This window comes from Mobula hypostoma, chromosome 8, assembly GCF_963921235.1.
Source record: "Mobula hypostoma chromosome 8, sMobHyp1.1, whole genome shotgun sequence".
NCBI classification, from domain to species: Eukaryota; Metazoa; Chordata; class Chondrichthyes; order Myliobatiformes; family Myliobatidae; genus Mobula; species Mobula hypostoma.
Window position 1 is genome coordinate 116095490 of NC_086104.1, and position 25613 is coordinate 116121102.

The following is a 25613-nucleotide window of genomic DNA, read 5'->3' on the forward strand; positions in this document are numbered from 1 at the left end:
CAGAAGACCAGTGTATTTACCTGTGACCCACTGCAGGGCATCTCAAAGATCCTGATTTTCATGAGACACTTTGTACACAAACAGAACACAGGGAACCCCTGGCCCTTCACACTGGCAGATTTTCAGCTCCTTCACAATCTTCTCATGGACGTCTCCTCGACCGTAACGCTGCACTGTAAAACACAGAACCTGTGCTCAGTCAGCCTGCCTCACACCAGTCTAATGTTCCTCTGAGCTCAGAGATGGACACCCACCACCATGGGTGTCCTGTGCCTTAAGAACAGGATTTGAACCAGTGAGAATCAGTCTGGGGTACAGGAGATCCAGTGGAAAGTGAAAGCAAAGAGTTTGTTGTGCATTGCAGTGATGGAGAGTGGTATAGGGGCTGATTGGCGTCAAAGAGATGGGAGAAGTGTAGAGGAAGTAGATTTAGAGGCTGTAAGGGTCAGGGGTGAAACTGACACAGCTACAGGAGAGGTATGGACGTTGGGGAAGACATTTCGAACCTCAACTCATACATTCCTCAGAAAACCCTCCCTGAAGTGGTGGGGCCTCTCTTTATGAGGCCACACACAGAGACCTAGGGTATGACACAGGGACCTAGGGTAGGTCATTGGAGACAGAGGGATGTAGACAATGCAAGCCATTCAGCCCATCATCTAATAGAGCAAGATAGAGACTATTTGCCCAATGAGTCAGTGATGACCACTATGCCCAGCTGGATGATCCCAATTTCCCGCAGTCAACTTTATCCGTTCTAACCCTGCCTTTCCATGCATTTATTCAGGTGCCCCTTCAATGATACCATTGTACCTGCTGCACCCACTTTCTCTGGCAGTTCGGTCTATATACTCACCACCCTATGGGTGAAAGAATTGCCCTGCAGGTCTGATTTAGATCATTTAGATCTGCTTCCAGTGCCAAAGTAGCGTGCCCACAACTCACTAACACTAAGGTTTTTGGCAATGTGGCAGGAAACTGGAAAACCCAGTTGAAACTCACTGCAGTCATGGGGAGAAAGTGCAAACACCTTAAAGACAGCAGTGGGATTTGTGCATACATGGCTACCATTGCAAATTTTCAGCTAACCTCCACAGAATTTATTGGTATTTTCCTTAACTTTATCTCCGAGATCCACATCACACCCTCTCACTTTTCCCTCCTATTTTCCTTTCGATAGTATTCTTAGTCATGTGACGTTAAGGGATTCACTGGCAAATTACCTAATTGCACCTTGTCCTTCCATACTTTTCTTGACCAAAGTCTGAATAACTCTTGTCTTGACAGGTTTACTCTCCATTTCGACAGGAACATACTGCCTCTGCAGACTTGACATTTCTCAGCTCCTGCCCCAATCTCTCGGGTCGAACCCCAAGCCTGCGTTCTCACCGTTACACTGAACCCTCTCCGAGTTCCAGCTGCTCTTCCCTTGGCTGCATCCTGAAGAAATCGAGGAAGCCGATTGTTCACTCACCACCAAAGTCTCACTGCCTAGCGGATACTCACTCTGCCCTACTGGAAAGCACACACATCAATCAGAAGCATGTAAACTGGGAGTTGATGCTAAAGTGACCTCAGTACCAAAGGACGTTTGTGCTCCGAACCTCCCTCCCGCAGCAGTCACTGACTGACCGGCTATTGTTCCATCATTTTCCCACCCAAGACACCAATTAGGCATGACCGTCATGTTGCATGTGGGAAGGTTACACTGAAGCGTGAGGCATGACAGGGAGAGACAGGTTTTACCCACCGGGGGAGGAATGTTCTCTGGATCTGGTTCTGTCACTGAGACTCTGTCTGATGGCCCGAATCGTATTTGGACAATGGCAGTCAGCTGACCTCCTCTTGAGAATACCGCTGGTTTCTCTCCAAAGTACTCGATGAACTGCTGTTCCCTCATGGAATAACCGTGGATAGGTCCTTATCTGCCCCTCTCCCACATCTCGGGATTTCTGCAACAGAATCACGGCACAAATGTCTTCCTTCTGCGCTCTTCCGCCTCCTGCAACACAGAGTAACAGAGTGTCTGGGTGCTGCTGTGGGATGCGTCGTGTCCCACCCACTGGGTACATCAGCCCTGAGCTCAGCATCTTCCCCCTGGGGATGTCCCACCTTCCTGCCCCTGTCTGTGCCCAGTTGATGCTGTGTATGTACAGGGTAGCCCTCCCATCCCACTACTGGCACTCACTAGGCCAAAGGACGTACAGTACTGCCAGAGGCACCATTTCTCCACTGGGATTTTCAGTCAAGCCCCAAACCCCTCCCTCACTCAGCTGCACAGAAACGTCCACACACATCATTTGAGACAGAGCAAGGGAAGCCACCTGTGCCCCAGACAATGGGATCTCCAATCCATCACCTCACTGCTGTTTGTGGGAGCTTGCTATGCAGCAATACACAACTCCCATCACAGTAACGACTGTGTGCTTTAATGGCAGAACATGTTATGGATCAGGAAGGCATTACAGGAAAGCTCGTCCCCTTCTCCTACAATGAACTAATCACCTGTATTACACTGAACATAAGATGTAGGATTAGGCAATTTGACCCATCGAGTCTGCTCCACCATTCCACCTTGGCTGATTTAACTATCCTTCTCAATCCCAATCTCCTGCCTCCTCCCTGAGGGAGTGAACAACCAACGGTCAGCAGAAGTCCTCAGGACCTCTGCACCTTCCACCTGGGGATGTGCCCACCCTCCTGCCCCCTGTGTGCCTGGGTGGTGTTGTGCTGATGCTGTCTGTGTACAAGGCAGTCTTCCCAGCTCCCACTACAGGCACTCACGTCCCACAGGAGGTACAGCGCAGGGATTTTCAACCCAATCACCAGATCCCCCAGTCGGGTGCACAGAAAGATCCAAATACACCATTTCACACAGAGCCAGGGAGCCCAAGTGTGTCCCGTACAATGTTGCATCAGAATACCTGGTAGATTGCCTCACTGATGTTTGTGGGAGCTTGTTGTGCACCAATACACACCTCCAATCACAATAATAACCTCTGTCCCCTCGACAGATACAACTGGGCGGGACAATATCATCTTCAATCTACATATAGATTGGGTGAACCAAATTGGTAAGGGTGCTGAGGAAGAGGATTTCTTGGAATGTATGCGGGATGATTTTTTGAACCAACATGTCGAGGAACCAACTAGAGAGCAGGCCATTCTAGATTGGGTATTGAGCAATGAGGAAGGGTTAATTAGCAATCTTGTCGTGAGAGGCCCCTTGGGTAAGAGTGACCATAATATGGTGGAATTCTTCATTAAGGTGAAGAGTGACAGAGTTAATTCAGAAACAAAGGTTCTGAACTGAAAGAAGCATAACTTTGAAGGTATGAGACGTGAATTAGCTAAGATAGACTGGCAAATGACACTTAAAGGGTTGACGGTGGATATGCAATGGCAAGCATTTAAAGATGGCATGGATGAACTACAACAATTGTTCATCCCAGTTTGGCAAAAGAATAAATCAAGGAAGGTAAAGCACACGTGGCTAACAAGGGAAATTAGGGATAGTATCAATTCCAAAGAAGAAGCATACAAATTAGCCAGAGAAAGTGGCTCACCTGAGGACTGGGAGAAATTCAGAGTCCAGCAGAGGAGGACAAAGGGCTTAATGAGGAAGGGGAAAAAAGATTATGAGAGAAAACTGGCAGGGAACATAAAAACTGACTGTAAAAGCTTTTATAGATATGCGAAAAGAATAAGATTGGTTAAGACAAATGCAGGTCCCCTACAGACAGAAACAGCTGAATTGATTATGGGGAGCAAGGACACGGCAGACCAATTGAATAACTACTTTGGTTCTGTCTTCACTAAGGAGGACATAAATAATCTTCCAGAAATAGTAAGGGACAGAGGGTCTAGTGAGATGGAGGAACTGAGCGAAATACATGTTAGTAGGGAAGTGGTGTTAGGTAAATTGAAGGGATTGAAGGCAGATAAATCCCCAGGGCCAGATGGTCTGCATCCTAGAGTGCTTAAGGAAGTAGCCCAAGAAATAATGGATGCATTAGTGATAATTTTTCAAAACTCGTTAGATTCTGGACTAGTTCCTGAGGATTGGAGGGTGGCTAATGTAATCCCACTTTTTAAAAAAGGAGGGAGAGAGAAACCGGGGAATTATAGACCGGTTAGCCTAACATCGGTGGTGGGGAAAATGCTAGAGTCAGTTATCAAAGATGCGATAACAGCACATTTAGAAAGCGGTGAAATCATCGGACAAAGTCAGCATGGATTTGTGAAAGGAAAATCATGTCTGACGAATCTCAGAATTTTTTGAGGATGTAACTAGTAGAGTGGATAGGGGAGAACCAGTGGATGTGGTATATTTGGATTTTCAAAAGGCTTTTGACAAGGTCCCACACAGGAGATTAGTGTGCAAACTTAAAGCACACGGTATTGGGGGTAAGGTATTGATGTGGATAGAGAATTAGTTGGCAGACAGGAAGCAAAGAGTGGGAATAAACGGGACCTTTTCAGAATGGCAGGCAGTGACTCGTGGGGTACCGCAAGGCTCAGTGCTGGGACCCCAATTGTTCACAATATATATTAATGACTTGGATGAGGGAATTAAATGCAGCATCTCCAAGTTTGCAGATGACACGAAGCTGGGCGGCAGTGTTAGCTGTGAGGAGGATGCTAAGAGGATGCAGGGTGACTTGGATAGGTTAGGTGAGTGGGCAAATTCATGGCAGATGCAATTTAATGTGGATAAATGTGAGGTTATCCACTTTGGTGGCAAAAACAGGAAAACAAATTATTATCTGAATGGTGGCCGATTAGGAAAAGGGGAGGTGCAACGAGACCTGGCTGTCATTATACACCAGTCATTGAAAGTGGGCATGCAGGTACAGCAGGCGGTGAAAAAGGCGAATGGTATGCTGACATTCATAGCAAGAGGATTCGAGTACAGGAGCAGGGAGGTACCACTGCAGTTGTACAAGGCCTTGGTGAGACCACATCTGGAGTATTGTGTGCTGTTTTGGTCCCCTAATCTGAGGAAGGACATCCTTGCCATAGAGGGAGTACAAAAAAGGTTTACCAGATTGATTCCTGGGATGGCAGGACTTTCATATGATGAAAGACTGGATCGACTTGGCTTATACATTGAAATTTAGAAGATTGAGGGGGGATCTTATTGAAACGTATAAAATCCTAAAGGGATTGAACAGGCTAGATGCAGGAAGATTGTTCCCGATGTTGGGGAAGTCCAGAATGAGGGGTCACAGATTGAGGATAAAGGGGAAGCCTTTTAGGACTGAGATTCGGAAAAACTTCTTCACACAGAGAGTGGTGAATCTGTGGAATTCTCTGCCACAGGAAACAGTTGAGGCCAGTTCATTGGCTATATTTAAGAGGGAGTTAGATATGGCCCTTGTGGCTAAAGGGATCGGAGGTATGGAGGGAAGGCTGGTACAGGCTTCTGAGTTGGATGATCAGCCATGATCATACTGAATGGCGGTGCAGGCTCGAAGGGCCAAATGGCCTACTCCTGCAGCTATTTTCTATGTTTCTATGTTTCAGAAAGCCATTGCATCAGTGCATGTCTGATTCACAAATGATTCCGTCCCAAGGAACATACACAGTGTTAGTGTGCTCCTCAGGTAGGGAAGAGCCAGCAAAGACCAGAAGTCCCCAAAAAGGAAGTATTTTCAGGGAAATGTTATCACTGAATGACTTCACCTGTGCTAGAAGAAATAAACAGGTAGACTACTTTCTAACTAGTGAGAAAATTCCAAAATCTGAGGACTTGGGAGACCTTGTGCAGGTTAATTTGCAGGTTGAGTCATTAGTGAGGAAGGCAAGTGCAATGTTAGCATTCATTTCAAGAGGACTAGTATATAAAAGCAAGGATGTAATGGTGAGGCTTTATAGAGCACTGATGAGGCCTCACTTGAAGAATTGTGAGTGGTTTTGGGCCCCTTTTATAAGAAGGGATGTGCTGGCATTGCAGAGGACGTTCATGAAAACAATTCCAGGATTGAAAAGCTTGTCATATGGGGGAATGGCGGCGTAAGGAAAAGGTCTCTCGACAAAAAAGAAGGTAAACTGCCCCAAAATCGAATTTAGACAAATACTTAATATTGCATAACTATATTAATAAAAGGGGCAAGGATGATGTCTAAGAACAAGAATAAAAAGTCCGCTTCGAAGGCTGATAAACATAAAGAGATGCAGCAAGGCGAAGGGCCTAGCTCTCCCACGGCAAGCCAGGACGGAGATAATGAGGGGGAATCGGTGACTCTGTCTTTGATTCTTGGAGAGATTCGCGAGTTCCGACAAGATAACAGCAAACAGCTGGAAGATATTAAAGGAGAAATAGTAAAAACTAACTCGCGGATAGATGAAGCCGAAGCGAGGATTGTTGGAATTGAAGAGAAGCTACAAAATGCCGAGGAAGTGATAGCAGAAATGCTGATGCTACAAGACCAACTCCAGTGGAAACTAATAGATCAAGAAGGCCGCTCGAGAAGGGAAAATGTGAGGATCTACGGAGTTCCCGAAGGAACCGAAGGTAAACCCGGATTGATGATTCCCTTCGTGGAGAAGCTGCTTAGAGAGAACCTTGATATACCGGCCGCAAAAGACCTACAGATAGAAAGAGCTCACCGCGCGTTGGCACCACAGCCTCCGGCAGGCGCCCAGCCCAGATCGATTCTGATCAGATTTCTCAGTTACAGAATGAAGGAAGAGGTGCTTAAAAGAGCATGGCAAAAGAAAGGTTTCATGTGGAACAACTGTAAAATCAGTTTAGACCACGACTACGCACCGGGGATTCTTGCCAGACGGAAGGAATATACGGAAACACGGAGAGTCCTGAAGGAAATCAACATCAGATTCCAGACCCTGTATCCAGCTCGGCTGAGAGTCTTTTACGACGAAGGGACAAAAACTTACGCTACGGTGGAGGAGGCAACGTCGGACCTGGCGGACCGGGGACTACCTATTAAAGTTATCACCCAACCGGAGTCGCTACTGGAGAGGATTCGGCAGAAGTCGTGGCAGTTAGTGGGGCGAGGACGCTCCACTTGAACCAGAGTGTCAAACTACAAGGAAAAGCTGCAAATATTCAGACGCGAATGTACAGAGAATACAGATTAATTAAGAGAAATGACTGAAAAGAGTAAATCGGACTTAAAAGTAAAACGAAAACTGGTAACTGAAAATAATCTAAGCGGAATAACTTGAATGATAGCAATATGGTCGAGACATAAATAGGAGAAAATTCTCTATGATTATTCAAACTGCTGAGGGCCCTCTAACACAGGGTGAAGATAGAGGTTATCCCTCTGAACTGAGGCAGGTCGGTGCTCAGGCCTCACTGTGGGAAGTCGGGGAAAATTTTCAAATGTTATACATTCAGAAATGTCTAGGGTGTGGTTATATGTCTTGGTTTACTGTTGAGAAGGGATTGCTTACTGTTTGGTTAGAAAAGGAGAGTGCTTTTTTTCTACTAGAGAAAAATGCAAACTGAATTGGTAAAAATAATTTCCTATAATGTTAATGGGGTTTTGAATCCAATTAAAAGAAATAAGATTATGTCTAAATTGAAAAAAGAGAGGGCACAAATAGCTTTCCTCCAGGAAACACATATGAGCCAATCTGAACATGGAAAATTAAAAAGAATGGGCTTTAAGCATGTATTTTATTCATCATATAAATTGAGTCACAAAAGAGGGGTAGCTACTTTAATATCAAGTACTCTTAATTATGAACATATTTCAGAGACTAGAGACAAAGAAGGACGGTTTGTAAAAATCACAGGAAGAATAGAAGGTACAGAAATAACATTGCTGAATGTTTATGCTCCTCCAGGTAGTGAATGGTCATTTTATAGACACATTTTTGACCTAATGGTCAGTTCTCGAGGGGTAGTAATTTGTGGAGGGGATTTTAATATTAGATTAAATCCTATATTAGATTCTTCAAGAATAGTTACTCAGAATAAACCTCTGACTCGGAAAGTGAATTCATTGATGGAGGAGTTGGGAATTATAGATGTCTGGAGGGAATTACACCCTACTAGTAAAGATTATACATATTACTCTTTCCCTCATTCAGCCTATTCAAGGATAGACTATTTCTTTATCTTTAATACAGATAGACTCAGGATAAAAAACTGTAATATTGCAACAATTGATCTGTCGGATCATAGCCCAGTCTCTATGTCTCTAATCCTGGAAAGGAAAATGAGGAAAACACTATGGAGGCTAAACTCACATATACTTAATAACCCAAAAGTAATGGAGAGATTAAGGGGAGAAATCAAAGAATATCTAGACCTTAATGACACGGGAGAAACATCCAGTGATTTTATGGGATACATTGAAAGCTGTACTGAGAGGGAAAATTATTTCCATTACTACTCACATGAAAAAAATCAATGCACAAAGATTAGCAGACCTTCAAGGAAAATTAAAACAACTTCAAGTTGGAGATAGCAACAAAAGTAATTCAAATCGAAAACAGGAAATTAGGAAATTGCAAAGTGAAATTGATGATATTTATACGTTGGAAACTCAAAGAAATTTTCTTTACCTGAGACAAAAGAATTATGAAGTAGGAGGTAAATCAGCTAGATTATTAGCATATAAATTATGAAAACAACAAGCAGACAATACAATTCATAAAATAAAGAATCCAAAGACAAAGCTTGTGGAGAGTACAATAGGGAAAATTCAAGAGAGTTTTGAAACGTATTATCGAGAGCTGTACTCCCAACCCCGGGCCCCCAATGAGCCCTATATAGACAGTGTATTGAATTTTTTAGATCTACCTAAACTTACAGATTTACAAAATGAAAGTTTATTAGAACCAGTAACTGTCAAAGAACTGAATGTGGCCATCTCTAGGTTAAAGGCTGGAAAGTCCCCGGGTTCTGATGGGTTTACCTCAGAGTGGTACAAGTCCCTGAAGACACAGTTAGCCCCATTACTACTTAACACCTTTAATTGGATCTTGCAGAGAGGAGAAACTCCACCTTCCTGGAGAGAAGCGATTATTTCAGTTATTCCTAAAGAGGGTAAAGATAAACTAGAATGTGGCAATTATCGGCCAATTAGTGTTCTTAATTTAGATTACAAACTATTTACATCTATATTAGCGCGCAGATTGGAAAAGCTTTTACCTGGCCTAATCCATTTAGACCAGACTGGATTTATTCAACAAAGACAAACACAGGACAACATAAGGAGAACTCTGCACATATTAGAACAGGTTAATAAGAACGAGACAGAGACAATGGTAGTAGGATTGGACGCTGAGAAAGCTTTTGATTCGGTTAGTTGGGCATTCCTATACAGAGTGTTAGGAAGATTCGGCTTTCAAGAAAGGTTTATTAAAGTAATTCAGATTCTGTATGACAGCCCAACAGCCCGAATTAAGATAAATGGGGACCTCTCTGACTCCTTCATTTTAGAGAGAGGCACTAGACAGGGATGCCCAATTTCTCCTCTCCTTTTTGCGCTATATATTGAACCACTTGCCCAACTAATAAGACAGAGCGAAATCGTAAAAGGTATCAAGGTGGCAGGGATTGAACAGAAAGTGGCGTTATTCGCAGATGATGTTTTGGTTTATCTGAGTGAACCAGAAAAATCATTTATAGGATTGTTTACACTGTTGGATGACTTTGGGAAAATATCAGGTTATAAAATAAATGTAAAGAAAACGCAGGTTATGTCCCTAAATTATACACCATCCAAAAAATTGCAGGATACATACGATCTTAAGTGGGAAGCTAAATCATTAAAATATTTAGGAATAACCCTGCCGAAGGATCTTTCAACACTGTCACAGGTAAATTATGGGCCATTAATCTCAGAGATAAAAGCAGATATGCATAGATGGAATCTTATCCCCTTTTTAAGTTTAAATTCAAGGATAAATACTATAAAAATGAATATTCTTCCTCGGTTATTATATCTTTTCCGTACTTTACCAGTGGAGGTGGATGATAATCAATTCAGGGAATGGGACAAATGGATTTCCCGCTTCATTTGGCAAGGAAGGAAACCTAGAATTCGATATAACACCTTACAGTTAGGGAAGGAAAGAGGAGGTATGGTTCTTCCTTGCCTGAGAAATTATTTTTATGCCTCACAGATAACCCCTCTGTTATATTGGTGTAATAGGGAATATAAGGCTAGATGGAAGGAAATAGAATTTGGATTAGTTGACAGTTTTCCTCTTCAGGCCTCAATAGCTGACAAAGGATTGATGGCCCAGTTGGAAAAATTTAATAATGCTTGGATAAATCTTACATTAAAAGTATGGCAGAAGGTGGTTAATTCATGTGGAATTAATAACATGCTAAAACTCTTTAGATGGTGTGCATATGATACCGAATTCCTTCCCAACAGAGGAGATAAAAGATTTGAGCTATGGATAAAGAAAGGTCTTACAACCTACCTCTCATTTATAGATAAAAGAGTATTACAAAGTTTCCAAATCCTGCAGGACAAACATGGCCTAGAACATAATGACTTTTTTAGGTATCTTCAAATACGAAACTATGTTAACCAGAGTTGTAGATATACAGACCTATCAACAGTAGAATTAGAATTTTTCAAGATTCTGAATTCGGCTTGCAGTTCAATACCTAGTAAATCAGTTTCTCGCCTATATAATGCACTCTCCCATGCTAAAAATGTAAATACACTGTATATTAAAGAGAAGTGGGAGAAAGAAGCGGGGTTGGTACTTTCAGAGGAGGCTTGGGGGAAAATCTGCAGCTTTCAATGGTCCTCGACTAATTCTTTGACTTGGAGTTCCAGCGTCTGCAGATTCCTTCGTGTAGCACCACAGTCCTGAAAAACGTTGTCTCGTTTTTACTGTGTACTGTACCAGCAGTTATGGTCGAAATGACAATAAAAAGTGACTTGACTTGAGATATGGGGAAATGGCAGGAGACTGGGGCTGAAAGAAAGAATGGATCAGCATGATGAAATGGTGGAGCAGACTTGATGGGCCAAATGGCCTAATTCTGCTCCTATATCTCATGGACTTATTAAGTATTCGAGTCTGCTTTCCATTACATCTTGGCTGATTTAACTATCCCTCTCAACCCCACTCTCCTGACTCCTCCATGAGGGAGTGAACAGGCAACAGTCAGCAGAAGTCCCCACAGGGGAAGGGGACTCTCGGGAGAAAATGCCACTGGATCACTTGACCTGTGAAAAACGATGAGAGTATCTACCTGTGACCCAGTGAAGAGCATTTTGAAGATACTGACTTTCATGAGACACTCTGTAGACAAACAGAACACAGGGAACTCCTGGCCCTTCACATGGGTAGATGTAAAGCTCCTTCACAATCTTCTCATGGACATCTCCCTGACTGTAACACTGCAACGTAAAACAGAGAACCTGTACTCACTCAGCCTGCCTCACACCAGGCACATTTCACTCAGGGAGATTATCAGTAATGAAAGGGAGGGGGTGTTTAATGTTTCTCTGATCTCAGAGATGAACACCCACCGGGTTTGCACAATTCGTATCAGTCAGGGCAACGGTAGATCTTGAGGGACGTGCAAGTGACAGACAATTGCTGGTGGTTTACAGAGACGGAGAGGAGTATAGTCGCCAGAGTGGGTCTCGGAGACAAGGAAGTGTGTAAAATCATGAGGGGACAGAGACACGGTGAGGGGATAACAGGTGGAGGAGGTTATGGAGAAGGGAAGGGATGTCGATGCCAGAGGCGGTCACAAAGACGAGTGGGGGTGTAGACACCCGAGGGGTCACAGAGAATGGGAATTGTGCACGGACTGGGGGTGGTTACAGTGAGTGAAAATGGTGTAGGGGCTGGAGGGTAACGCAGACATTCTGTACCTAGAGGGTGAGCTATGGACCTGGGGAAAACAGTGAGTCCCACGATTCTCACATGCCACAGAATCCCCTCACTGGAAACAGAGGAGCCACTGCTGCGAAGCCAGAGCTGAGGGCCGGAAGCCAGTCACCAGCAGACTGCGAGATGTGCACTGAGGAGGTGTTTTAACCCATTGAATCACAGAGCAATACAGCACAACAGAACATAGAACAGTACAGCACAGTACAAACCCTTCAGCACAATGAGCCCACACTGACCATGGCCCCCGGACAAGCATTCTAAATTTCCTTCATTCAGTCTGCATCTCTCCAAGCCTCACCCATCTATCTACCTGCTCAAGCTTTCCTCGATGATATCATTGTCCCTGTCTCAACCACTTCCCATGGTGCTGGTTGCATGGACTCACCACCCCAGAGTGAAATCATTGCCCCTCAAGCCTGTATGGCTTCCCCCTCACCCTGAAACTCTCTCATCTCGTATTGCCTCTCCCCTACTCTGGGGAACAAACTGTTGCACCTTCATGATTATATATACTTCTATTTGGTCACCCCTTATTCTCCTACGTTCCAAGGAATAAACACCTAGCCGAGTGACCTATCCCTATTCCTCAGAACTTCGAGACATCCAACATCCTTGTAGATCTTCTCTGCTCTTTTCAGTTCTTTCCTGTCACAGGTTTTCCCAAACAGTGCTCAGTTCTCCAAGTGTGACCTCACCAATGATTTATACAACTGTATCGTAACGTCCCAATTCCTCTACTCATTTCCTTCACTAATCAAGGCCAATGTGCTCAACACCTTTGTTACCAGCCATGATGCCAATTTCCATAAACTATGCATCTTTGTTCCTATGTCAAGTTGTTTCCAAACTGGTCTCGGTCCATGTTCTGCTCAGATATAGTTGCTTTTTTTTTTAAGTTCGTAGGAATGGTTTTAGGGAGTTAGGGGTCAGAGTCGGGTTTAGGGAGAGAGATGCTGAGGAATTCTAGTCAGGCCAAAGATTACACCTCCGCTCTGTGATTGAAGCCCAGTAACAAGGATGTGCAACAAAGGACATTCATGAACTTCAAGCTGGCAAACACCATGGAGAAGGTTGACAAGGGCTGTAGGCCCCTGGATCAAATGTTTGTGTGAGCAGGGGGCACAAGAGCCTAGGTATGCGAGACAGTGACTCCGGAGATCAGGGACTGGAGTTCCAGTGCCATCACCATGGTTAATACCAAAGTTTGAAGCTCAAGGGTTGAACAGACACCCTCAAGTTGCAGCCTGATGTCTGAAGCCCTTGGTCAACGACACAGGGGAAGATAGAGGCTCGTTGTCTGAGACTCAGACTCAGAGGCCTGACCTTGGGTTGGAGGGCCGTCTTTGTGTGTTGGGAGGAAAGAGGTTTTTTTGATGTTGTTACTTTGCTCTGTGTTGTTCCGCTGAAGATTGTGGGTTTACTATGTTTGCACCAGAATATGTGGTGACACTTGTGTATTGCCCCAGCACATCCTTAGCTTCTACCAGTTATTAATACAAATAACACAAACGTGTTCTGATGTATATGTGATAAATAAATGAATCTTAGATTCCTCCATTCCACGACATTCACTAGTAACTGATCAGTCATAATTCTCCTCTGATTTGACTTTCCAAAATGCATCGTCTCACACTCATCTCCATTGAAATCCATTTGCCACTGATTGACCCACTTCCCTAACTAATCAAGATCCTTCTGTTTTCCATGGCAAACTTTTCGCTATCAATAGCACCTTTAATTTTGTGTCATCCACAAACTTACTGATCAAGCCTTGTGCATTGGCATTCGAATAATTTCTATAAACAGTAATCAAAAGAGACCCAACACTGATCCCTGCATAACTCCGCTCGTCACCAACCTCCATTCCAAGAAATAACCTTCAAACACCACCCTTTGCTTCCTACATCCAAACCAGTGGTGAATCCACTGAACTATCTCACCCTAGATTCCATGAGATGTAAACTTCCAGACCACGTACCATGCAGGACCTTGTCAAAGGCCTTTAAACTCCATACAGATGTTAGCCACATCCCTACGCACATCGTCCTTCTAGCTCACTCATTCAAGAAACAGCTAGAAAAATTCAAGAAGCTCCACTTTCTACAAACAAATCTATGCTGACTGATTGTGATCAGACTCTGTCTACACAATTCCAATTCCTGGTAGATCCAGTCCCTCAGAATTCCCCCCCAGTCACTTCTCTACTGAGGATATCAGTCTGACCGGTCTGTCGTTCCTGGCCCATCCTTGTTGTTCACCTTAAACCAGTGCTCCCCAACTTCCAGGCCGCCAACCGATACTGGGCCGCGAAGCATGCAGGTGTGCAGCGGTAGCCAGGACGCACCCAGCAAATCTTTAAGAAAAAAGCAGAGTTCAAAGCCACTAACCACTCCATCTGTATTTTCTTTCCCTCCCCCCAGTTAGTAAAAGTGACCTTGTAAAAAAGACAACAAAGTCTCAGCAAAGAAAAGCATTTACATTCCATCATCTAATAAACAAGAAAGAACCAAAATGTTATCTCTTAGAGAGAAAAACCAGCACTATCTTCAAGTTTAACATTGACTCCCTAAAAAAAACTTTAAATTCAATTATAAAATGTTATAATAAAACAGAAAAAAAATAGTATATTTGACCCAGCTGAATTTTCAAAAATACTAATTAATAATATCATAAGTAATTAAACCATCCCAAATATATATAAAAAGCCCTATTAGTAGGAAAAAACTACCAATTAGCTGATTAATAAAAGAAACAAAAAACAACTCAAACCAAGTATTAAATTAAAGGAACAAATCCCCTTATCTTTTTTTCTCAGTCGAATGTTCAGATGATCATTTATAGTCATACTTGAGCCATAAATCTTCTTTCCAAAGGAAAACCAACAATATGCAATAATGAACAACTCTCCTTGTCTTCTTTAATTAGTCTCTCAATGAAATATACAAATGACCTTCATAAATCTTCTTTCCAAAATGCGAATAGTATACAGTTAGCCAAACAACCTTTCAGATAGTTCATTCAGCAGCGGCGTCAGTAACAGCGGCGGGTATAGCCTGAACAAGGTCCAGTGCAGCTTTTGGATCAAAAAAAGTACGAGGAGGAGAATTAGCGGGAAAAACTTTAATTCTTGTCGGATACCTCAGAGAGGGAAACAGTTTGTTATCATATGCCTGTTTCATTACCGGGGCAAATTTTGATCTTTGTTCCATTACCTCTCTCGGGTAATCTTCGTAAAAACGGACCTCAGACTCCATAAATCTAAACACTCTGTTTTCTTGCCTGTCGCATTATTTGATCTTTAATTTTAAAGTGATGAAAGCAAACCAGAACAGATCTTGGTTTACTAGAATCCTTCAATTTCGAAGTGAATGCCCTGTGTGCCCTTCCTATAGCAGGCGGCTTTAATAAAATGGTAGGAAATAAAGTGTGAAAAAGCCTACCAAAGTGAGCAGTTAAATCTTCATCTTCAGCTCCTTCTTTCAGCCAGACCTAGTTTCCAGGTCTAAAATCTTATTCTGATATCTTTCCAAACGAGTTGTAGCTTCAGACAACTTTTGCTTAGTTATCTTCAATCCCTCTTCATGTGGAATAACTTGAGTTTCCAGGTCTTTAAGTTTTCCCAGAAATGACTTCATTTCATTACTATTCTTTTCCAGTTGGTCTTTAATTGACCTATTCTGATCCTTAACTGAATTCAGTGTCCGAACGATATCTTCAGCCCACGATGGCATTTCATCAGATCTTTCATTTTGCACCTTTCCTTTCCCATTACCTTTATCACTGGGTTCACGAATTGTTGCACTGCTAGAAGGAGCTGAAGATGGAGATTTAACTGCTTACTTTGGTAAGTTTTTCCACACTTTATTTCCAACCATTTTATTAAAGCTGCCTGCTATAGAAAGGGCACATAGGGCATTTACTTTGCCTTTTTCTTGGGTTTTCAGGAAGCGGGGTGGGATTAGAGTTAGGGGCTTTTTCCCATTGGGTGGTTCTGGATCATGCATATTTTCTATCTGGTTGTAATCCTCATCGCCACCGTTTTTGATCATCCCATATTGGTATGTGGTCTGCGCAAAGTAGAATAAAATTATAGTATGGTATTTAAACGGATTAATATAATAAGTTGGAATGTACGTGGTTGGAATCATCCTATTAAACGAAAAAAGACTTTCGAAATTATTAACCGATTCCAGCCTGATATAATTTTTGCTCAAGAGACACATATTAGGGCAGGAGATCAAAATAGATTTTTTGGCTGGTGGAATGGTTTGCAATTCCACTCTACTTCTCAGAGTAGAACAAAGGCAAATCTATTTTTATTAAATCTCATATATTTATTCAAGAGGATATTGAATCAGATTCTAATGGTAGATTTTTAATTGTTAAAGGAACGATCTGTAACAGAACAGTTGTTTTGGTTAATTTGTATGGTCCTAACTTAGACGATCCTTTTTTTAAAGAGGTATTTGCTTTACTGCCTGATTTAAATGAATATGTGCTGATAATGGGCGGGGATTTTAACTGCTGCTCAAATCCTATGATTGATAAGAGCTCAACCAATAAGTGACTTCCAAATTGTTCCGCGTCATTTATTAATTTCTTTTTGATTGATTTTGGATTGATTGATTTGTGGAGGTATCTCCAACCCGATAACAGAGAATATCTTTCTTCTCACATTTATAAAAAATATTCGAGGATCGATTATATTATAATCGATCCCTGCTTCTTGCCTAGTGTTAAAAATTGTGAATATGATGCTATTGCTATATCTGATTATACGCCTCTGAGTTTGTCTTTTGAATTTGATGATGTCATTCTTGCCCGCCCACCTTGGCGCCTGTCTCAGACATTACTGCAAAACTCTGACTTTGTCACTTTCATTGAAACCCAGATAAAACATTTTTTTCTTTTTAATGATATAGGGCGTATATCTAAATTAATTATATGGGATACATTTAAAGCATTTTTATGTGGTCAGATTATTTCTTATTCAGCTAAACTTAAAAAACAGACTAACGCAGAATTAGATAGAATTTCAAAACAAATTAAAGATTTAGATAATATCTATAAAATTTCCCCCAGTATTGATTTGTTTAAACAAAGGGTGGAACTTCAATCACAATATATCTTGTTATTAACTCATTCCATTGAAGGATACTTGCTTAAGTTAAAGAGCTAATTTTATATGTTTGGAGATAAAAATAATAAACTGCTTGCATCTCAATTAAAAATGTCTGCAGCCAAAGGCAAATCATGAATATCCGTAAGAAAGATGGTACCTTGGCTCAGGAATATGAAGAAATTAATAAGATTTTTGAAGATTTTTATACTGATCTTTATAAATCTCAATGTCCGTTAGATTCCTCTGAAATGAATGCTTTTTTACAAAAGATTGTTTTTCCTAAAATCTCGGTTGAGGATCAAAAAACTCTTGATGCTCCAATCACTGGAGTCAAAGTTCATAAAGCTATTTTTTCAATGCAATCTGGTAAGTCCCCAGGACTTGATGGTTATCCTGTAGAATTTTATAAAAAATTTGGAAAGTTGCTTTCTCCGTATATGTTGGAAATGTTTAAGGATTCTTTTGTGAAAGGTGACTTACCCTCTGCTTTTTATGAGGCTTCTACTTCTTTAATTCTTAAAAAAGATAAAGATCCCACTGACTGTGCTTCATCTAGACCTATTTCATTACTGAATATCGACACGAAGATCCTGTCAAAGATAATGGCCAATTGGGTAAAATTATTTTTAAAGATCAAATTATAAAGGGTTGCTATTCTTTTTCAAATGTTTGGAGACTATTTAACATTAGAGTTACAGAATACACTTGGACTAAGATGTTAACTGTCCTGTGCTATCACCAGTGGGATCATCAGTTGATCTGCCACCTGTCTTCAGGAGTTTCGGCCCGCTTATGATCAAGACACCCTCGAGGTGGTGGGCCACCAGTGCTAAAGCACCACCTCCCACTGGTGAGCTTAAAAACTTGGTATCTGCCTCTATCAGAGTTGTTGGTCACTTCCATCCAACCGATAGTCTGCTCTTCAGGTGTCTATGCAACTACTGAAGGGTTTGCAAAAGATGTATACACTGTCTGACTATCTGCCCCTCTGAACATACTTGGTCCACACCCATGCTTTCTCTGCTGCCTCAGCTACAGCCTTGCTGGCTGACTTGATCTCTCTTCTAGTGAAGCCAAGGTCACGCAGCCACTTCTGGAAAGTGAACGCAATAAACCCACGGCAGCCTACTTCGAATGGATAGCATGAGACCCTCCACCCTCTGTCTCTGCACTCTGATCTTAATTCTGCATACTTGGTTAATTTGCGCTCATGGGCTTCATCGACGTTGTCTTCCCAGGGGACTGTGAATTCACCAATAACTACTTCTCTACTGGTGTCAGACCATACGATTATATCCGGACGCAATGTTGTGAAAGCTGTTTGCTCCGGGAAACTGCCTTTCCCGTCCAGGTCAGCCTTGACACACCAATCATTGGCTGAAGAAAGTATGCTTGATCGTGAGCCTGTGCTGTACACCCTTGACTTGGAGCCTTCTTTCACAAATGATCTGCGATGTTCTGTGCAGCATGGGGCATGAGATAAGTTGTGCTGCAGTACTCTCTGCTCAACCGCTTCTGTTACAACTTTGAGAACGTTGTTATGTCTCCAAGTGTACATGCCGCTGGAAAGATTGACTCTGCATGCACTCACAATATGTTGAAGTGTTCCCTTCTCGCCACAAGCAGCACACCTGTCTGTCTTATCTTCATACCAAGTGCTGAGGTTGGCAGGTGTTGGGAGCAGATTGTACGCTGCTCTGCATAGAAAAGAAATGTGGAGCGGTTCCATCTGCCACAGAACATTCTAAGATAGATGTCGTTGTTCAACACTTTCCCACCGGGTCCAAGCCCCTTGTTTGGCCAGGCCAGCTGTTTTAGTTAACCTCTTCTCCTCATCTACCTCTCGTATTTCTTGTGTTACAAGCTCAGGGTGCTCCTTACCTGTAGAAGATGACCACCACTTGTGGGTTGTCCATCCAAGTTCCTGGCGGCCTAGCTGGATAGCCCCAACCGTCTCCTTGTGCTTCAATCTAGACTCTGCCTCATCAACTGCTACACGGGCTGACCACTTCCTGCCTGATCTCACATCCGGCTGGGAGTTCTTGATGACAGGGTCTTTTGAGTCCCGGAGCATCAAGAATGATCTTACCTTTGCTACTTTGACCTCCTCAACAAGGGATTGCACTGGGATGGTAAGCTTTGTCTGGCTACTGTGGATTGCAACATTGGTGAGGCTGCTTGGTACTCCAACTGGCTTCTTCACATACTTGTTGATCTTCCGTTCCATTGCCTCAACATGGAACATTGCCACTTCATAGACAGTTAGTGGCCACATTATCCGTGGCATCAGTCCATACTGCAAGCACCACAACTTCAACTTGCCAGGCAAGCCACACTTGTCGACAGACATCAGACCTCTACTGATCTGTTCTCCTGTCTCTTGAACCCTCTTGGTGTCTCTCAGCTCCTCTGTGTACCATCGCCCGAGGCTCTTAACTGGTTGGTCCTGAATGGATGGAATCTCCTCTCCACAAAGGGTGAATTCGTCCTCTTTTAAAACTCCACAATGTGTTGTATCTTTGGATGCTGAAAAAGCATTCGATCGCGTTGAATGGAAATATTTATTTAATGTTTTAGAGAAATTTGGCTTTGGTGCTAATTTTAATAATTGGATTAAAATGATATATAAAGCCCCTATTGCTACTGTTGTCACTAACAGTTGTAGGTCTTTTTTTTTAGCTTTCATGGGGGACAAGGCAAGGCCTTTGTTGTTTAATTGAATATTAGAACCTCTTGCTATTGCTCTTCGTGAGGCTAAAAATATCCATGGGATTTTTGTGAATGAGACCATGCATAAGATCTCTCTTTATGCTGATGATTTATTGGATTATATATCTAATCCTGACCAATCCATCCTGCCTTGCTAAAACTATTTAATAAATTTGGAGATTTTTCAGGATATAAAATAAATTTTAGTAAAAGTGAATTGTTTCCTTTAAATGATTCTGTCTCTATATATGATAATACTCCTTTTAAAGTCTCGGATTCTTTTAGATATTTAGGTATTATAATTACTAAAAAATATAAGGATCTTTATAAAGCCAACTTGATCCTTTAGTAGACTCTATGAAGTATTTATTTAGTAGATGGGGTCCACTTAAATTTTCTCTTGTTGGTCGCATTCATATAGATAAAATGATGATTTTACCAAAAATGTTTATACTTATTTCAGAATATCCCTGTTTTTTTGACTAGGAAGTTTTTTGATCAGAATGATTCTATTATTTTATCTTTTATTTGGAATAATAAAAGACCAAGAATTAGTAAATGTCACTTACAAGAATTGAAAAAGGATGGAGGTCTTGCTTTGCCTAATCTAGGAATGTATTATTGGGCTGTTAACGTGCGATACACATCTTTTTGGTTATACTGGGTTGATAAGAGTGATCGGCCAATCGACCTGGAACTAAAAGTTGTAAAACAGTTTTATTTAACCTCGTTATTGGGAGCTGCTTTACCTATGCAATTCGCTAAAGTTGTAATTTAAACCGATATCATGTGATTAAGTATTCTTTACAAATTTGGCTCCAATTCTGCAATATTTTTAATCTTAAAAAATTTAAACTTTGTAGTTTAATTTATCAAAATTACTTTTTTAAGCCTTCTTTGAGTGATCCAATTTTTTTACTTTGGAAAAATAAAGGTATTAATTCTTTTTTGGATTTATTTAAAGAAGATAGATTGATGTCTTTTGAATTGATAAATATTCTCTTTCATACTCACACTTTCTGCAATATCTGCAAGTTAGACATTTTTTACAAAAATATTTAAGTAATTTCCCTTACATATTGGAGGCTGACCTGCTAGATACTATTACGAGTATGAATCCTTCGATCAAGGGTTCTACTGAAAGAATTTATAATTTATTATTACAATGGGATAAGCATCCTTTATCTAAGATTAAACAGGATTGGGAAAAGGAACTCAATTTGACTTTTATGACAGAGGATTGGATGCAGATTTTGAAGTTGGTTAACTCTTCTTCAATTTGTCCTAGCCATTCACTGATTCAATTTAAAATTGTACATCGTTATCATTTGACAAAGAAGAGACTTTCTAAAATCTTTTCTAATGTTGATAGTTATTGTGATAGATGTAAAACTGAGATAGCTACACTGACACATATGTTTTGGTCTTGTTCTATATTGGAACAGTTCTGGAAGTCAGTTTTTTTCAAAAATTTCTAAAGTACTTAAAATTAATCTACAACTTAATAAATTAACTGTGCTTTTTGGAATAATTCCTCAAAATATTCATGGTATTTCTGTGTCTGACCAAAATGTTATTGCATTTGTTACATTGATAGCTAGGAGGGCCATTTTGTTGAAATGGAAGGATACATCAGCTCCCACTTTGTCACAATGGTTCTCTCAAGTGATGCTATGTCTTAGTTTGGAGAAAATTAGAAGTCGAACCTTTGAACCTTTATTCCATTTTGAGAAAAAATGGGGCTCATTTGCTCTTAATTATCATTTGAGCAAATAGATGGATTTTTTCCACGATCTAATTGTAAATTTTTTAGTATATTTTCTTTTCTTGCTGGCGGTTTGATGTTTATTTTTAGAAGCTTTTTGTGTGACGCATGGCTCCGGGCTTGTACACCTCATGGGTTCTTTTTTTCACTTTTTTTGCTTAGTAAGTTTTTTTGTTATCACAAATTTTTTTTCAATCTTTAAGATAATGTCTTTTTCAAGACATTGAAAGTGTTGTACTCATGTTATTTCTTTTGAATAATATAACAATAAAAAGATTTCAAAAGAAAGAAAGAAAAAGCCAAAATAAACAAGCTAATTAATTAGATGCCACCGGGCCTCTAAATGTCGGCCCAGATCAGAGGCGATTGATGATAAAAAGCCTCTGATCTGGGCTGACATTTACCTGCCGGGCGGCACCTAATTAATTAGCTAGTTTATTTCAGCATTTTTCTTAAAGATGTGCTACCGCTCCACACCTGCATGCTTCGCGGCCTGGAGGTTGGGGACCACTGCCTTAGACAACCAAACAAGTTCAGCCCACTCATGTCTTACACAACTTCACCAATGTGGTGAAGGACATTGCAACCTCTGGCAGAATATCCACTAATATCCCTCTGGCCTTCCATAAAGTCCCAGGAGACACTCGGACAGGCCCTGGGGATTTATCTACCTTATGTCACTGTAAGGCTGACAATACCACCTTCCTGGTCATAAGACTATCCACCATTTCCATGTTTCCCATATTTCTGCTCAGTAAACACTGAGGAAAATACATTTTAAAACCACACCCATCTCCAGCTGCAGAAGACATCGGCAGCCTTGCTGATATCTAAGGGGACCTACTCTCTCGCCAGCCACTCTTTTACTCTTGATTCAACATCTCGGGATTTTCTTCACCTCACCTACCAAATTCATCTTTCACTCTCTTTTCTCTGCCGATCTTCCTCTTGAGAGTATCCTGAGCCTTCCTAATTCAAGGGATTCTCAAGTCCTAGACCAAAACACTCTGAGTGTTTCATACTTTTTCCTGATCAGAACTTGACAATCTCTCATCATCCAGAACTCCCCACACTTGCCAGGTTTACCGTTCACCTCAAAGGAACAAATTGCCCCTTAACTCTCAATCTCTCTGCAATCATGCCCAAAGCCTGCCCTCTCACCGTTACAGTTAAGCTTTTCCGAGCTACTGTCGTTCGTCTCTGGGCTGCAGCTTGAAGAACTCAAGAAGCCGATCGTTCATTTGGCACTGATACGGTCCTACTGCCCTGCAGATCTTCACTCCACCCTATTGCACAACACAAACAGTATATTGTTACCTGGGAATTGGTACTGAATTGACCTCAGAACCCATGGGGGATTCCTTCTCTGACCCACCCACCCTCCCTCCCGCTGCATCTTCTGACTGACTGTGGTACAGACCCATCACTCTCCCCCCACTACCACCCCAGACACAGATCCGACACGTCCCTTATGTTCGTAGAGGAAAGTTTACAGTGCAAAATGAGGTGTGGCAATAAAGAGGCAGGTTTTACCCACCGGAGCAGGAACCTCCTCTGGGTCGGGTCCTGTCGATGAGACTCTTTGACAGTCTGAATCACTGTGGGGCACTGTTACATCTTCGATCCACTCCACTAGCTACTGGAATCCACGATACGCGAAAAACTATAGTTCCCTTATGGAATAACCCTGGATCTGTTATCTTCTCCTATCTGACAGCTGGGGATTTCTGCAATAGAATCACGGCACAGATGTCTTCCTTCCGCACTGTCCCTCCTCCTGAAACACAGAGTAACAGAGTGATCTGGGTGATGCTGTGGGAGGGCTGTGTGTCTCTCAGGGTACAGCAGCACCTTCCAACCAGGGCTGTGCCCACCCTCCTGCCCCCCCATGTGCCCGGGTGGTGTTGTGGTGATGCTGTCTGTGTACAAGGCAGTCCTACCAGCTCCCACTACAGGCAGTCACGTCCCACAGAAGGTACAGCACAGGGATTTTTAGCCCAATCACCAGACCCCCTATCAGGTGCACAGAAAGATCCAGATACACCATTTCACACAGAGCGAGGGAGCCCAAGTGTGTCCCAGACAATGTTGCATCACAATACTTGGCAGATTGCCTCACTGATGTTTGTGGGAGCTTGCTGTGCACCAATACACATCTCCCATCACAACAATAACCTCTGTCCCCTCAACAGATACAACTGGGCAGGACATTATCATCTGCAGAAAGTTATTGCATCAGTGCATGTCCCTGATTCACAAATGAATCAATCCCAATAACACACACAGTGTTAGTGTGCTCCTTAGGTAGGGAAGAGCCAGCAGAAATCAGAAGTCCCCAAAAGGGAAGGTGTGTTGCCATTAAGGCATTTATTTGACTTTGTTGGGTCTATGTTTTCAGTGATTTGTTTGTAACTATTTTCTAGTAAAGTCAAAGGTTGTTGGTTATGTTACAGTCTAACAAAGGTAAATTCATTGTCTAAGGTATATTGCAGCATGTGATGACGTCACCTCCGGTTTCACCGTGTCTTATGTGTAGCCTCCGGTTTGGAAAAGGTGTGAAGGTGGGTGCGATGCATGCAGCATGATCGTGGGGAGCTCCATTTCTACCCATGGAGAAACATTATGCAAGCAACGCCTTAAGTTCATAAGAGTGTATTTGAAGTAAAAATATCAACGCAGTTTCTGTTAAGGAAGCAGCGGTTGGGGCAAAGCACGTGTCGGCTTTGCAATTCCAAACGCGGGTTGGGCTCGAGCCCGATGGCAGTTTAAAGCGACCCCCTCGCACACTACTCGGCGCAGCTGGAGACACTCGCTAAAAGAAGAGAGCGCGCGTAGTCTCCAGAATGAAACAGACGCTGTATATGCTTGTATTTTTTTTATCAACAGTTTTCACCATACGATGTTAATGTAGAAGAGTGAACAGTAAATGGTTAACCTTACTACGACTCTGTCTTTATTGGCTCCGGTTTAACTTAGTGTTTAGTCAGAGTTTCAACACACTGCACGACAACACTACAGAAGGATTTTCAAGGAAATGTTATCACTCAATGACTTCACCTGTGCTGGATGAAATAAACAGGTAGACTATTTTCTAACTAGTGAGAAAATTCAAAAATCTGAGGACTTGGGAGACCTTGTGCAGGTTAATTTGCAGTTTGAGTCATTAGTGAGGAAGGCAAGTGCAATGTTAGCATTCATTTCAAGAGGACTAGAATATAAAAGAAAGGATGTAATATTGAGGCTTTATAGAGCACTGATGAGGCCTCACTTGAAAAATTGTGTGTGGTTTTGGGTCCCTTTTATAAGAAGGGATGTGCTGACAATGCAGAGGACTTTCATGAAAACAATTCCAAGATTGAAAGGTTGGTCATATGAAGAGTGTGATGAAATGGTGGAGTAGACTTGATGGGCCAAATGGCCTAATTCTGCTCCTATTTCTCATGGTCTTATTAAATATTTACTTGTGACCCAGTGAAGGGCATTTCAAATATCCTGAATTTCATGAGACACTTTGTAGACCAAGAGAACGCGAGGAACCCCTGGCCCTTCGCAATGGGAGATGTCCAGCTCCTTCATAATCTTCTCATGGATCTCTCCCCCACCGTAACACTGCATTGTGAAACACAGAGTGCGAGTTTATCACCCAGTCTCAGAGTGTCGCCCAGAGATGCACCCAGTCTCACTTCTCCCACATGTGTGGTAAGATGTTACAGACGGGTAGATGAGAGTGTAGTGGGGGTAGATGGGGGATAGTGGGGTTAAAAGAGTGGAAAGTGTGGGGGCAGGATAGAATGGTAGAGATTGGGATGGAGAGGTGAGGGGCGTGGGAATGGAGGTATGTGGGCGGTGAAATATCCCCCATCCCTTTCCCCACTGTCGCTCACCCAACGCTTTCTCCACAAACTCTGTCTTTACTCAGTCTCAATCCTCTCCCTCTGTCAAATACCCTATCTCGCCCCATCACACCGACCCTCCCTCTCCTTCCCCGAACGCCTCTCCCTCACCCCATCCGACCCCTCTTCCTGTCCCTCCGCCTTGTTCTCCCACACTCACCGACAGCTCCTTCCCCTCACCCGCCGCCCTGTCACCCTCACAAATCACCCTCACCTACCGTTGCACCGAATCCCCATCCTGGACATATTTCTCCCACTTCCGGCTCAGTCATTT

General features: G+C 42.2%; 1 protein-coding gene across 3 annotated transcripts; it reads right to left on the reverse strand.

The window, feature by feature from the left end:
• Window positions 1-200: 200 nt before the first annotated feature.
• On the reverse strand, window positions 201-25613 carry LOC134350870 (uncharacterized). 3 transcript variants are annotated; one of them, XM_063056654.1, is made up of 6 exons: window positions 25558-25613; window positions 22984-23223; window positions 14109-14203; window positions 11201-11348; window positions 1751-2002; window positions 201-1515 (listed from the first exon to the last, which is right to left on the reverse strand). In XM_063056654.1, exons 3-6 carry the CDS (start codon window positions 14163-14165, stop codon window positions 1340-1342), a joined length of 633 nt encoding a protein of 210 aa, XP_062912724.1. In that variant the 5' UTR covers window positions 14166-14203; window positions 22984-23223; window positions 25558-25613; the 3' UTR covers window positions 201-1339. The 3 variants fall into 3 exon arrangements, 2 of the variants coding, with proteins under 2 accessions (XP_062912724.1, XP_062912723.1); XM_063056653.1 differs by lacking the exon at window positions 22984-23223 and having other exon boundaries at window positions 25558-25597; XR_010019019.1 differs by lacking the exons at window positions 201-1515; window positions 1751-2002; window positions 11201-11348; window positions 14109-14203 and adding exons at window positions 14215-14923; window positions 22608-22732.

Excerpts from the sequence above, each read along its gene's own strand:
- LOC134350870 (XM_063056653.1), bottom strand. The coding sequence starts at position 25,585 with ATGTCCAGGATGGGGATTCGGTGCAACG. Across the intron at positions 14,204-25,557 it reads GATGGGGATTCGGTGCAACG|ATTTGCTGGGTGCGTCCTGG; the intron begins GTAGGTGAGGGT and ends TTTTTCTTAAAG. Across the intron at positions 11,349-14,108 it reads TTGGGGAGCACTGGTTTAAG|TGTTACAGTCAGGGAGATGT; the intron begins GTGAACAACAAG and ends TTTACGTTGCAG.